The sequence below is a fragment of the Sander lucioperca genome, chromosome 14 (assembly GCF_008315115.2).
Source record: "Sander lucioperca isolate FBNREF2018 chromosome 14, SLUC_FBN_1.2, whole genome shotgun sequence".
Classification (NCBI taxonomy): Eukaryota; Metazoa; Chordata; class Actinopteri; order Perciformes; family Percidae; genus Sander; species Sander lucioperca.
In genome coordinates this window covers 5,382,855-5,398,572 of record NC_050186.1, presented here as the reverse complement: position 1 = coordinate 5,398,572, position 15,718 = coordinate 5,382,855, and the positions used below count along the sequence as shown (strand labels likewise).

At 37.4% G+C, this 15,718-nt stretch overlaps 1 protein-coding gene across 4 annotated transcripts in view; it reads right to left on the bottom strand.

Moving 5' to 3' along the window:
• Nucleotides 1-14,362: 14,362 nt before the first annotated feature.
• eng (endoglin) overlaps nucleotides 14,363-15,718 on the bottom strand; it is a 37,283-nt gene continuing 35,927 nt past the window's right edge. For all 4 annotated transcript variants that reach the window (XM_031306570.2, XM_031306569.2, XM_031306571.2 and 1 more), the window contains exons 12-14: nucleotides 15,341-15,451; nucleotides 15,192-15,239; nucleotides 14,363-15,099 (exon numbers count right to left, since the gene is read on the bottom strand). In XM_031306570.2, coding sequence (XP_031162430.1) covers nucleotides 14,978-15,099; nucleotides 15,192-15,239; nucleotides 15,341-15,451 — 281 coding nt within the window. In that variant the 3' untranslated portion in view covers nucleotides 14,363-14,977. The remainder of the gene's footprint in view (nucleotides 15,100-15,191; nucleotides 15,240-15,340; nucleotides 15,452-15,718) is intronic.

The following is a 15,718-nucleotide window of genomic DNA, read 5'->3' as shown; positions in this document are numbered from 1 at the left end:
TGTTCTAAATCAACAGATCATTCACACATCTATAAACTGCAAAAATATACACTATTAAATCCCTCACAAGCTGCAGCAGTGTATCTGTTGATATGTGTGGCTATATGTATGGTGTCAAATCAAATGACCCTGATGTGTGTATCTGAACACAAATGCACAATATTCCTGTTTTATAACAGCTCTGGATGCATCAGCACGCAGCTCTTGTTGCAGTCACACTATCCTGTTCAGTGAAGGTTTCTCAAGTTTCATATCCATATATAGGCTACTCTTTGTCTAAGCTTTGTACATTTTGTCCTCAAAACTGTCTCTTACACTGTTCTGACCCAAGTCCTGATCTGATGTGTTTGTACTTCTGTGGCTGTCAGGCAGTTTTAAAGTGATTGCTTTTTCCATTGTTGTGTTTTGATTCTTACTGGGTCTCAACCTTTGTTTATGTTTGGATCACAGAGTATGACTTTAAAAGCAGTCAGAGAGCACTATGGTGGAGTTGAATAGTTGTGAATGTGTGACATGATGGATGCTCGAGGCCAGTGTTGTGGAAAACGTGATTCCACTTCACACCTAATGGACTGGCAAGCCATCCCCTAGACTGCTAGTTCCTAAATAAAGGCCCAGACATTTTGCCAAGCTGACAAGACTGCTGAGATCACATTAAAGCTTTACTATCTATCTTGGTCAGACAAAGACTCCCAGCTTGTTGCATAACAAAAGCATATAGCCTACATGTGTTGAAATCAGAATGTTTGCAAACATTTAAATTTAGAATACACAGTATTTTAGAATGTATATAAACCTTGCTGAAATGTAATAGCTTGTGTGATGCATCTAAGTCTGAATCAGGCAAAGCAACAGAATCTCGACAAGTAACAAAACAGAATCTAGTCTTCCTTCTATTTGAGAATGGTAAAATGACGAAGCCTTAAGCTCCAAACACATGCCACATTGCAAATTTTTTCATTGCAATTTATCTCTATGCAGTAGTGAGTTTTACACAAGTACACATGAACACATGGAGAGAGAGAAACAGACATAGGCAGAAAAACAGTGAGACAAAATTCCATGCTGCTTCTAACCTTTTCCTAAAGTGCTCCATCACTGAGTATTTAGGCATCACAAACACAGAAAAGAGCAGTGGGCAAACAGGGAGGCTGCCCTGGTCTGACCTCACTAGAAATGGGATGACTTTGATATTCCCCAGGCACACGACACAAGGTACTCAGATTAAAAGCCTTTTATTCCCTATGACCTTTCCCTTGCCGTCTTTCCTCAGAGAAATCTTCCCTCCTTCTACTGCCATCTCAGTGACAGGCCATCCCCGCCAAAACAAAAGGCCAAGTAGTAGGGTGACACAAAGTCAATATGGGCAACTTGTTCGCGTTTGAACACATCACACAGTAACCTCTGTGTTATTGTCATTTATATACCAAACATATTGGGGAGAAAATGCAACCTGAGATGGGAAATTGTATGCACCAGGCACTGATGCACAAAATGTAGATAAACTGTATTCATTAATGTCAAATATTGAAGTATAGTACATTTTGTGTTCATGACATTTTTCTGCCCCCTACCCCCTTAAAATTCTAAATTACAGTTTTTTCTCTTTTCTGTTTCTTGGTTTAGTTTTAATCATGAACGTTTTACAATAGGTACTCTATCATCCAATGTTCCATTGCTGACAAGACTCAGTGTGACACATAACCAATTGGGTTCCAGTCTCCATCTTTGTCCCAAACATTGGTCATTATCACCTTCTCCATGTGGACGTGCACTTTCGCCCTCAATATGTCATGTCTGTGGGTGGACATGGAACCGAGGCATTCCTTAATTTTATATTTTGATGCTTTATGGTGCTACTACAGCTCCCACCTATGTCAAAGTTTGTAAGAGGTGTAACTGTTGACTGCTGGACTAACAAAATATGACAAAAATATAACAGAATATCATGCCTCAGCTTTTTAGATTGACTGGTTAAATCCTATGGTTTTAAATAGTTTAAAAGGACAGTAAATACTGATCAGAAACCCTGGTAGACATAAGAAACATCTAGTCATGTTTAATGGAGGGACTGAAGTCAAACACACTTAAGGCATCAGATAAAGAATCATTACCCTGCACAATAACTCTGCCTTTATGAGTAAACAAACGTGTGGTTTAATGCATCATTTGCTCTGTTTTTACTTGCATTATCTATGAATAAATCCCATTAAGTTGGCTTGAATTGAGCAGCACCCCACAGATTTAGAGCTGTGATGATGACATCTTACAGCCTACTTTGACCCCAGCTCAGAACAAACCCAGAACATATGTGTAGAGATTTCACTGCCTGGAAACTTTCCAGTAATGGGTATATTTTGTTTTATAATGTAATCTCCATTACACTAGTATTAACAAGTATTATGAACAACAATATGTTCCCCTTGCTGGTGAAGTGTAGGAAATAAATGCTAAATATCTGCAAAAACAAATTACAACAGCAAATGACAAACAAACATAAAACCATCATACCTCTCTCTCTCTCTCTCTCTCTCTCTCTCTCTCTCTCTCTCTCTAACACACACACACACACACACACACACACACACACACACACACACACACACACATATATAGATAGATAAAACATGGAATATGTGTATCATGAATCATAATAATTCAATTTGAGTGCGCATTAACATGTATGTTGTTCCCCTAAATTCATTACAGCTGCACTTTTGGCTGGAGGCTTTGTTTGTCATTGTCCAATTGGTTCGTGCCACCCGCTAGTAACTTTATCTCTCAGTCCAGCTTTCCCTCCACCATGGCCAATTCCTCTTTCCCTCCACCCACAAAAAAACTGTCCTCTTTGCACAAGCCCCCCTCATTCATTCTAATTAAGCCAACTGAAACTAAATAGCAGAAGCTTTGTTTACAAGGGGCTAGCTGTGCTCAGCATTCTGTGCACGGAGGCACTTGTCTTTACAGCCAGTCAGGGGTTTATCTAGAGCTACACTTACTGCTTACACTCATTTACATTTGTGTTTTCCTTTCCACTTATTTCCATATCTCCCACTGTGGGCAGACTGTGCCTTCAAAGAAGAACTTTGTCAATCACATTTAAACTATAACTAAAACAGTCTGTTCTAGCACCACAAAAGCATTGGCATACACTCAGTTTTGAGAGATTGAAGGTAATATATATAAAACATTAATATCAGACGAGGCCAATAAGGATTTTGGTCTTAACAAAAATATGCAAAATAATATATATAAAAAAAATAATGTAAAGATTTTAAGATTGCCTGACAAGTTCAAAGAAAACATCAAACCCTGAAAATCTCCTTGACGACTTCACATAGTTGATAAGAGATCAAACAACCAACAGCATGCCAGATTGCATTCCTTGCCACCCTGCATTGATGAAGTAAGAAAGGACTTTGTTTTTACCTAATTAAAGGTCCAATGTGTAGGAATTTCTCCCATCTAGCGTTGAGATCATATATCGCAATCAACTCTCTCACACCACGCAGTTCAAAGTACGTATTACAGCTACGGTAGCCTTCACACTTCAAAAAGCCGGTCTCTTGCTATTTTCAATATCCTTTTTCTTTTTCTGGGCGAAGAAGAAGACTCCTGTTCCTGAAATTTGGATTTTGAATATGTGTGGTCCTCCATGTTTCCTTCTTCAAACTTGCCGGGGCCGGGAAGCTATGAAACCCATTAGCAGCATTAGCAGCACCTGTGAGTTTATCATGTGACAGTGAAAACGTGAAAGGCGGAGCACTATGTCCTGTATGTCCCTTACAGGTTAACGTATTTCAAGATGGTGCATGAATATGGAGCGTCTACCCCAGTTCATGCGAATGCAAGTTTTAAATTTCAAGCCAAAAGGAATACTTGGAATTGATGGTGGTGGTAAATATTTATGAAAAAGGACAAGTTGGTGAACGGGCAACACAGATTTTGATAATGAACAACTAAACATGTTACACACTGGACCTTTAAGTGTTAAAATTGTGCCACGACTGGAATGCTTGGCCTCCAAACATCATTAGCTATTGTTAAGCTCTGGTACATACCCTTAACAAAAGAATTCCACATTTATATTTTCTTATTGTAGCAAAACATTTACAGGCTACGTAGCTGTTTTCAGTTTTTAGCGAAAAAGCTCTAAAAACGTACTTTGGACTACTTGCTTAGCACCAAACGGCAGACAGATATAGTTAGCAACTGGTGAACAAAGTGGATAATTAGCAGCTAAAGAGACAGATATTTCCCTCAAGAGTTGGTGGAGACATAAAACAGGGTAAATATTGGACTTACATTAACCAAGGTGACCCCTGGACCATGATTCCAAATGAAATGTAATGTTCCTGGATGTAAGGAAGCAACAGTTTAGTAAAAGCTTCATCATATCAACTGAAGTTATATGATGTTGTGTGAAGTCTTATCTAATTTCTTGCACCTGTGGCTACTTACAGTTCATATGTCCCCTGTGTGGACATACATGTACTAGTGTTGTGACTTATGTAAATGCTATTGAGAAATGTAACAAGTGGATATAATGCATTTTACTGTGCTAAAGTAGTCATATAATAGAAAATAGTGCACTCGGCAAACTTACACATAACAAGCAGAAACACCGCCTCAACTGCACACTACAGTAAGTCTGGTACTGTGTTCAGCCCACTTTTAGTGAAAGTGGTAAACGTGAAACGTTCTCTATGAGAGACCAGCAGTAGCAGTTAAAGGAGAGAGCAACAGGATGAAAAAACTCTAATCTGTTGTGGCAGTAAGCAAAGAGCCAACCCAGAAGAGAAAACACAACCCAATACCTGTGAAGCATTAAGCTGTGGCCAATTACACATCAGCTGGATCACCAGGAAAGAAGCTCAAGGAGAAAATGTTCACCCTCTGTCTCACTCCAACAGTCGATTTTTAAAGGAAAAACATCACTCTTGCAAAACATTAAAATAAAGGTGGGGTTGGGTGGGGTTTGTTGAACACCAGTGCTTACTTTACTTACCTTAATGGCAGTTAAAAATGCATTGGTTTAGGCCCCCCCTTCTGGTATCTCACTTTAAAGAATGACTTGGAACATTCAGTTGGAACGACAACCTGGTAATTATAGATGAGGAGATGAGCAAGGGTGTGCTATTCTTCTCTCAGCTGGTGTGAAAGCAATTCTGGATCCTCAATTGGGTGGGTAAATGAATGGATTGGCATGTGCACTTGACTTCTGGTTAAGACATTAGACATCACAGAGACATAAGCACACTAAAAATACATAAAAGGAGTTCATGTGATTTTTGGAAAATAAATATCCTTTCACCAATTACAACCACAAAATGACATAGCCTATTAAAAAATATTTAAGTTAGTAGGTGGCAGTGTACTATAAAATGCAAAAAATGTACAGGCCTACCTGGTTTGCATCCATTTTCCTCTCCCTCTAGTGTGCACCCTGCAAGTGATGCTAGCCCCAAACAAAAAAAAAAAATGGAAACAGGCTAAAGAAACAAAACATCCACTTCCTGCTCATGAAGGTAACTTTTCTTCATTTAAAATATCTGTTATTATGGTCAAGGTGAACATTTTAACACACTAAATTGTTCTTGCCATGACAAATCTGCATAATTATGGGTTGTTACCACATTACAGCGAACATACTGGTCATACCAGTCTGCAAAAAGTGTTTTATACAAGCAGTTATTATAATACTGACTGGACTGGACATTTCTATTAAATTATACATGTTTAATGGTCATTTGTATGTAGGAGAGCAAGAAGTGGAGCAAAGGGAGCAAACATAAAAGAAGATAAAGCTATGTTATATCACCTCTGAGGTGTTTGGGCCACAGCTCCAGAGGTGTCTGCATTTTGAAGGAATGGGATTTGCTTCGAGGGTACAGCACTGCCTATAAGTTAGAGGATTACCCTGGTCCAGGCTGTGGATGCTCAGTGAGGTGTGGGCAAGTATATGGTTGCTTATGAGAGAGTGAATGTCTGCGTGTGGGTGAGAGATGGGGAGAGAGGCTGAGCCTGTAAACAGTGTCGGTGTCGGTAAACAACCTTGTGTGCAGCACATCGCCTCAGGGTGTGAAAGTCTGAGGGAGAGGCGGCTTACTCCGACTAGCTTCACTTGTGCTCTCATGTAGCTTCTGGAATTCAACATGCCCTCGAGGCTTTATGGGCTTCATGTCAGAATCAGTCACAGATTTGTTAACCTGATTCTAAGAAAGGTAGTTAAAAAAAGATACACGATAACGTGAACTGTGAACAATGTATAAAAAAAAATAGAAATGTTCAGTCTAAATTGGATTGTGTCCGTGACACTGTTTACATATGGTGGCCAAAATGTATTTTAAAGTGTTAAATGCAATGTTTTCACTGCATTAGACTCACATAAATCATTACTGATTTCATTCAATTACTGCAAATGTGCACGGTGGTACATTGCTTTACAATGACGTTCATTATCTTCTTCTGTTCGTGGCATACAATCTGTGCATTCAGAGAAATAACAAATATAGCACCATCTAGTGGTGGTTAATGGTAATCCATTCATCAGAGTTATTAAATGTAATGGGACGTTTCCCTGCAGCAACTATTTATACAGCATTACAGGTAAATCTGACACTATAATGAAAGCTATGCTGTAATAGTTTATCCTTTTAATTTCATTATGGGCGCAGGTCAACTCTACACAATTGACAATGTGTTGAGTACTTACACGGTGCTCAGGGATGGGCAATTAAACAATTGACCTTTACTGTCTATAACCATATTAGGGTCATTTTTAAACTCAGAAAATGTTAAGAAACACATTTTCTCCTATTTGGATATTCTTACTTTTCTTTTTTTCATTTGAATTCTTATTTGCACTGTATTTTTCTGTCTTGATGTCTGTAAAGCACTTTTTGAAATATGCTATATAAATAAAAGAAAGTATTGCACATGAGGTTGAAAGATAGATATTTATTTTAATAAAATAATAATTTTGACATAAGTTTTCAAGTGGGAATGAACCCCCAATCAATATAAATCCAGACTAGAAAAATAAATTAAAGAATTATATCTGTATTTCTGTAGTTATTTTTCCTGAACAACTCATAGTTCCGAGACCAGGCATTTTTTTCCTTCTTCTTTCTATACCTGAGGTTTGTTTTATTGAAGATTAGGGAACAATACAATGCCTTTGCTGCTATTCGCCTACCTACGATCTATCTATTCACACCAGCTCAGCTCATCTCTTTTTGTCTGATCCCCTTTTCCCAGTCTCTATCTCTTTCAGTGTACTTTTCTATATTGGCCATTTAATATGTTACAGGATGGAACTGAAATCTGTAAACATATATCTGTTGTCGCCCTTTACAGCAGCAAGAAATCATTCAAATGATGTTGAAACTAAAAAAAGTAGGAAGAACATCCAGTGGCGATGTTGCAGCATTGGCTAATGTTTTTGAGAAGAGGTCAAATAACTTTCACTTACAGTGTGTTTCAACACTGTGTTCAGAAGACATATACGCTATAACTGTATCCACATTTTATACTACATAATATATATATTTTAATTTTTGAGTCAGTAATGGACATTAAGTGTACTCAAAGATTCATAATAAATGTGCTTGATTTCTGAGTGTGCTATTGCCACACATTGGAATGCACATATAGGAAATGAAAGAGCTATTCTCATTTGAAAAAAATGATGAAAAGAAAGCTCCAGAAACAATAAGGTTTTAAATCTTTGGAGAAACATTTTGCTTTCCTTTGTTAAGTTTACCCATTTTACATTGCAACTTGTTTAGTGATTTCATTAGCAGGTAGTGCTATGAGCTGACCAACACAATTACAATCTACAGAACATATTACTGCCCATTAGAGCCTGTACTATGATGTATAGGAGTAGGAAGAAAATTCTTGGCAACAATAACGCAGTTCCATTTTTAAAAATATATCTTTTACATTTAATTTGCACAGATAGGTTTATGAAAGAAATATCCTTAGTGCTCACAGCTCCATACAATACGGACGTCTGATTCTTTATTCACATATATAAACACAGACTGTATGATGCCATCAAGATAAAAGAAAAAATATTTTCTATACTTAATCACACCTTAATTTTTTTATAGAACAGAGCTGTGAAAACTAGTTTTGCCCTAAGGTCATTGTTGCATGCTTTATGCACAGATAAACACATTTCAGCATGCACAATTTTGCAGAAAAGAACAGATTTGTCCTGAGACGTAAACAACCTGAATTGGCAAGCAAGCACACACACACACACACACACACACACACACACACACACACACACATCACATAAAGTATCCTGTGCAAGGCCAAATGGTTCCATGGTCATATTTGGAGATGACGGAAGCCCATAAACATGTATTGTGTGCCTTGGCTCCAGGCCTCAAAACGACATTGAATTTGTATATAAGAAGGAAGCCTTCTATAGCCATAGATGAAAGAAAACACCATTATTTTCATCATTTCGCCGAACAATAAAGGTATATATGACTCATAACACCATTATAGTATGATGTTTTTTCGATTCTTTAAGCTTGTTAGATGAATGTAATAATATAATAAGACATCAAAATATGATTTCTGCATTATGTGATTTAATAAACATAATTTTACAAGAAAGAGTAGCCACATTTCATTTTTAACAGCTAATCTGAGAAAAATCTCAGAAAATTAAGACATTAAAAAATAGATAAATGAAAAAAAATGCAATAGTACAAGTGTTAAGAAGTACAATTTTAAGTATTTCCACTTTATATTACTATTAAACTCCTATTCCACAACACACCAGAGTGAAACATTGCACTTTTTACATTAATTTCACAGCTGCAGTTAGTTACTTTGCAGATGATGCTACCGTATAAAATAAACTCCACCTCAACCAGCTCAAAATTAAAATGCTGCTTAAACATTAGCACATGGCTATTAGTAATCCAACAATGTAATACTGTATGTAGACAATAATACAACACTTACAGGTACACAAGTACTTTTACATTTATCGTATAGTTGTACCGCTTTACTTGTGTATGAAAATAGAATTTTTTGAATTATAGTTATATATTATTTACATGGTCTTGCTACTTTTACTTATGAAAAGGATCTAAATTTCTTCTTCTTCCACCACTGATGAAACCAGACTACAAGTTGATGTGACAAATGCTACAATCTAGGATATCCTATTTAATAATTATTTTGGAGTCCTTGTTTTCAAGATCTTAAAATTTCATCTTTTGAGTCAGAGACACTCTTGTGGTCCAGGCTTTAATCATGTCTCCTGTAGTGTGGGCTACACACTGTGGCATACAATCTGGATTGTATGTGTTGAAACTGTGAGATCCCCTGTTATTAGTCATTATGCCAAACCAGACGTGTCCACTACTTGGGTTGAAAGTAACTTCTCCTCTTTGTTGCCAGTGCTAATGTGGAAGTGTCATCAAATCAGTAACAGAAAAGTCAACAAAAGCGGCTCACACCTACTGTAGATGCGACAAGCCATCAAGTGAAAATGTCACTGCAATTGCAGCAAGACCAGTCAAATATCTGATGATTTTCACTACCCACGTACAGCATGTTCAACATGTTAAACCCCAAGGCAAATGCAGCTTAAACACAGAATATCCTTCCTATGTACTTGTATTTATACATTTTAGAGTGTGTATATTTCTGGCTCTTTATTCTATACGAGTGCTCTGCCAAGTGTGCAGTATTATTAATCTATGATATTACCTGTCCTGGGAGATCCTGGGAATTTGTATTTTCCAACATAATGCTCTAGGTTAGCCCACTACAATGCCATGAGGCCGTAAGAAAGACACAACAAGACAACACAGGAATGTTTGTCATATTCACTTTAATATAATTTCAGACAAAACCTATATTTCTTTAGACAACACAGAATTACATGACATCAGTTGAGTACTGCCTCAAGAAATAGACCCATTTTAAATGGCATAAAAGTAACGCTGCATTTTATACTTGATAAAATCAAAGCAGACATTCTGACATGTTGTTAAGGCTTCAGATGCTTTGCTTTCAGAAATTGAATTCAGAAATTGGACATTGTTAAGAGACTAGGAAGTAGTTTCTGTTGTACACCTACACACAGATGCACACACACATACAGTAACTGTGTAGAGGGACTGTGGAGGAGGAAGCTGTCGTCAGAGGTAACAAAGGGATCTGCAGGGTTAACAAGTGAATTAACTGGCAAGCTGTCTGATTTTACTGTCAGTGCTCAGAATCTGTCAGTCACTGAAGCTGGTTTAACACAGGTACAGAATACCTGACATTTAAAATAGAAAATCCTATAATTTAAATGAAAAAAGTTCTCACTAAACACCACATTTTAACTGTTCACGAGTGTTGAATATTTTGCTGGGATGCATCTCTGCGGTGAGATATTGTCTTTCAGAATGTACTTCCCCAACACACCCACTGCAGATAGGACAATGAGAGCAATACAATGTCAGGATGTCAGTATCAGCAGAGATATGCCATATTTTTCGACAGCAGGGGAATCTTAGGGTTAGAGCAAAAGTCAAACGGGAAAACCAACGAACCATGATGTGACACACACTGTCTGACTACAATGTAATCGAAACTCAAATCTATAAGAGAATAAAAAAACAAAGATTACAATACAAAACAAATCTTATGCATTTGATAAGTGCCTTGATTCGGACTTGTCCCAGTTAGGAAAATGGTTTAGAGTAAGAATAATCATACAACACTTACAAAAAAAAACATAGTAAAAAAAAAAATTACATACAAGTTTACCTCATCATATTGCACAAATACTCAAGTGGCAATTTTAACTGGCCTTCTTGTTCTCCATCTCTACACAAAGACAATAAGGGCATGCACAGAGAAACGTACATGCATGCACACACTGAGTTAGAGGGGGACGGGGGAGGGGGGGGGGGGTGGGTAAGCTACATAGCTCACATACAATGAGGAGACATTTTACAAATGCAGTCATTTTGGAAAACAGTAAATATTTTTTTGAGATTAGGGTTTGAAAGTGAATAAATTATTTTAACCAAATCAGGAGGTGATTAACTATTAGGAGTGTAAATATATGCATGTAAAAGTAAATCAGTGTGTCAAATGTAAATAAACGTTTTAACATCACAATTTTATTGATTGTGCCAAAGCTATGTACTGTGGATACAAATTGCTTACTTATACCACATTTTAGAGGTAACAGAGTGGCAATAAAAATATAAAATACATTTACATTTGTACATTGAAACAAATATTGGATTCACGGATCAACCGTCACTCTACAGTTGTAGCCCTCATGAGTCCCCATTATGCATCTATGCAGCTTCTGTCTAGCATTAGCACTGCAGTGGCTGATGCAGCCCATCAAATGTAGGAAGCAGAAGTTAATAATTTGAACGGGAAACTCATCTCTCTCAAATGACAGTTTCCATATCATTAGGCCAGTCATGTCAGCTGAAAATAAAGCTAGAGTTGAATACTGAAAGCAGTCTTCAAGGGGTTAAAGGTCCCATGGCATGAAAATTTGACTTTATGGAGGTTTTTTAACATTAATATGAGTTCCCCTAGCCTGTCTATGGTCCCCCAGTGGCTAGAAATGACGATAGGTGTAAACCGAACCCTGGGTATCCTGCTCTGCTTTTGAGAAAATGAAAGCCCAGATGGGCCAATCTGGAATCTTCCCTATATGACATCATAAGGGGAAAGGTTACCTCTCCTTTCTCTGCTTTGCCTGCCCAGAGAATTTGGCCCATCCATGAGAAAGAGAGAAACATCATGGCTTGCAAATGAGTGAAGCATGACAGTTGGTCAAGGCCACACCCCCACCCTCCACCTTGCCCCCCCTCTCTCCTCCTCAATAGCATTTAAAGCTACAGAGACAGAAATGGCACGTCCTAAGGAAAGCTCATTGTGGGACTGGCTCTAGTGGCTGTAATTCTGCACCAAGGCTGAATTTCTGGAAAGAGACTTCAGATACAGTATTAGGGGACCACTGAGGCCTATATAAAAACATCCAAAAAGCAGCATGTCATAGGACCTTTAAAGCACAACTGATTGACTGATGTATTGTTGCCAACAGTACATATAGAATGTGGTCTTATACTGTTGTTACTATTGATTATATTTCACTATAAAATCCAAAACGGCTGTATTCAGAGCTGGTGCCTTACAGTATATGGGAAGTTTAAGTTTAAAAGTGAGAGAAAGGTGGGGAGATATATATATATATATATATATATATATATATATATATATATATATATATATATATATATATATATATATATATATATATTTATATATATTAGGGCTGTCAATCGATTAAAAAAATTAATCTAATTAATTACATACTCTGTGATTAATTAATCGAAATTAATCACATACATAATTAACGGTGCATGAACCGATACTTTTTAAGAAAGTAAAAAAAGAAAAGAAAAACTACTACTAAACAACAGTTGGTGACATTAAAGAACGGCTTGTTTATTGCTAAGGCCATATGGTCAAAATTAAATGATTTAATAATAATGTATAACAATAACAATAATTTATTTCACTAGTAAATTGCTGTTGAACAACAAAAGCAACCACCAGATGGGAAAAGGACATTTACAATAACTTCAAATGCACCACGAGGCTGTAGTTTACCAGTTTCATTGAACGCACCGTCTGTGTTGTTTGTCCGTCGGCAGCTGCAGATTGTTACACCCCGGTGTTGAATCCTCTACAGTAAAACACAGTCAAACTTTACACCGTTTAGCGTTAGCTGTCAGCATTTTAACCGTGTTTAATCCAGCTACTAGATAGTGGTAGGCTAATGTTAGCTGCTGTGGAGTATAGTGTTAACTAGCGTCACGTGCAGCGGTGTTTGTGTTGCCTGTATCGTCTTCAGAGCATCAGAGAGAAGCGCAGACATATCAGTGGCACCAGATTTCGGTAGCCAGGGTTGGCAGGAAGAAGATTTTTACAAGTAAATGTTCCAATTAATGATCCAGGCAGCACATTCTCGTCTCCCTCCTTCATTTTACAGTCCAGTGGTGGCAAGAACGGCTCTGGGTCAAACGTCAATATGGAATGGATTAATCTGCGTTATTTTTTTTAACGCGTTATTTTTTCTCAGATTAATTAATCGAAATGAACGCGTTATTATTTTGACAGCCCTAATATAATATATATATATATATATATATATATATATATATATAATTACCTATGTACAGTCCATGTCTGAGTTTTCTCCTGGAAATGGTGTTTCCATTTGTTTAAAACAAATGTTTCATTATGGAATATTTTAGCCTATTGTTTGTACCTAAAGTTCCCCCCACGAGGAATACAAGTCTCTAGGAGTTTGGTCATATTGATCCATAACAACCATTAGGTGTCTAAAGTGGATTTCCTGTCTGTGCGTTTGTCTTCGATCACAAGATCGAGCACAACATTAGTGGCTGGCTACATTTGTAGCAGATTGGACACGTAATACTTGCTTTAAGTCTTGATCTTCAAATATAAGAAGAGTAATGGTTTATACACCATAAAAATCTGCAGTCTACAGGATGATGATTAAACCTGCCTGAAAAAACATATATTTAGGTAAAGGTCTTTTTGTATGTGTTTAGGTATGTTACCACAGACATGACATTTATGAAAAATTGTGGTTACAACAAATTGTCAAGCAATGCTGATGGACTGAGAATGGACGTTGTGCAAAGGAAAAGTACTGGAATTCCACCTCCAGACAGACTATTTTGGGGGAAACTCCACCCTGTGGGCGTAGCTGTATAAGTGGCGCTGAAGTCCATTTATAAGTCTAAGGTCTGAAAACTGATGCAGAGTTTTGGTACTATCTCCTCATTATGGGCACATTACTCAGCTCTGGATACAGCCATGTATCTCTTTATGATGTACTTACTGTACATTACAAGAGGAAATAAAAGTTTTTTAATGGTTCATAATTTATTGCTACCGTCGGGCCATAAAAATGATTTAGGATTAGTTTTGTTGAGTAATTGGGGAAATCAATAATATTTCTCTGTAATTTCCAATGAACACTGGAAGAAAATAAACTTGACTTTCATATGAAGGACCTGATACAGCTATTGAATAGCATGAAAATGGCACCTTGACTTTGTTCTGTGAGCTACAAATTGCCCAGAGGGTCAACTACAAGATTTACCTAAAGCAACACACAATAAAACTAAAATGGAAAAATGCAGAAAATAAGGTCAATTCACCAGAGAAATCTAGTGTTAAGTTTAAACTTAGCTCCAGACTTCTAAGTAATAGGAGGTAGCTGTTAACTATTGAACTCGAACTCCAATTAAGACAAATACCCCTTGCAGTGAGCATTTAATTGACTGGTTTGAGATCTTACCATGTTCAGTCCCCGAGACATTGTTGATAACTTTTTGGACTGACCTAGCCAAAAGCCCTTCATATTTTGTAGCTTAGATGTGAATGCAAAACAGCTTTTCATCTGTTTTTCAAAGTCGGTTTTCTGACTGGTTTGTCTCCTGTCTAACTCTTATTGTGCTGCCATCACACAAGCACAATTCATTGAAAGGAATGCAGTGAATTTCCTGTTAGCTCTTGGGGGATATGGTTTGTTTTTCCTGTTGCTGGGAGCCAATTTTACTTTTTTTTTTTTCCTTTTGCCCTCTTTAACTTCCTGTCTAGGAGCTTGACTTTACAGAGAGGCTGCAGAGGTGAGCGTCAGAGGCCATTGATTAGACTTCTGTCATCCGTCACCCAGCTCCCCGATCCACCATTACAAACTCCCAGATCACATCCATTTTAGGCCTAGTAAGTCAAAGACGTGGGTTGTGCTTTTTAATGAGAATTTAGAGGGGAAGGGAGAAATGCTTTTCAAGCATTAATAAAGAAAGCAAAAGCACAAAACCCGTATAGGTGACTTTGAAGGGAGACGGTGGCTCTACTAGTGGCGGAGATTACCATAATCTCATGCCATGCTGCTGGTCGGTGTGCTTTGGGTGCTTCCAATGCTTGCATTGGCGCTGCTGTTCTCAGAGGGGGAAGGGATGGTAGAAACAGGTTGTCGTTTTGCTCCTGAGCAGGGGCATCCTGAAGAAAGACAAGAGAAAAGCCAATAAGAACCTGATGAAAAAGAAAGAAAAGTTAAGAACCAATAAAAAAAGAAAAGAAAAAATCCTTACTAGGAAGATTTGCTGCAGTTGAGCTAATGTCCAGTGCAGTTGGGTACCCTGAAATAAGTAAAATGAGACAATTTCAAATCCAGACATACCGAAATATGTCAAATCTATATTCAACCAAAAACAATACATATTGTTAGAAATACATTTACCTGTTTTAATTTTGATAAACCACAGGGCTCCAATAAGTAATACTCCAATCAGGAACCCTCCAAATGCAATGCCCAGAACACCGGGTAGCCCAAAATCAAAGCATGTTGGGGCTGAAAAATATACATGAAAAAAAAAATGTATGCAAGCTGCAGTTAAACAACAGCAATCACAACAACAGTCAGAACTGACGGTTACTGTTCATGCCAACACAGTATGAAAATACATTTGGGGAGACTTGAAATGGTCTTGATAAACAGTCGGTGGTCAATCCCAGTGAACATTCTGATATCGTTTTTGTCAGTGATTACTTTAATGTGATTATGTGTGTTGTCGATGCAACAGAGGTGAGATATTATTGTATTGATTGATTTCAAATC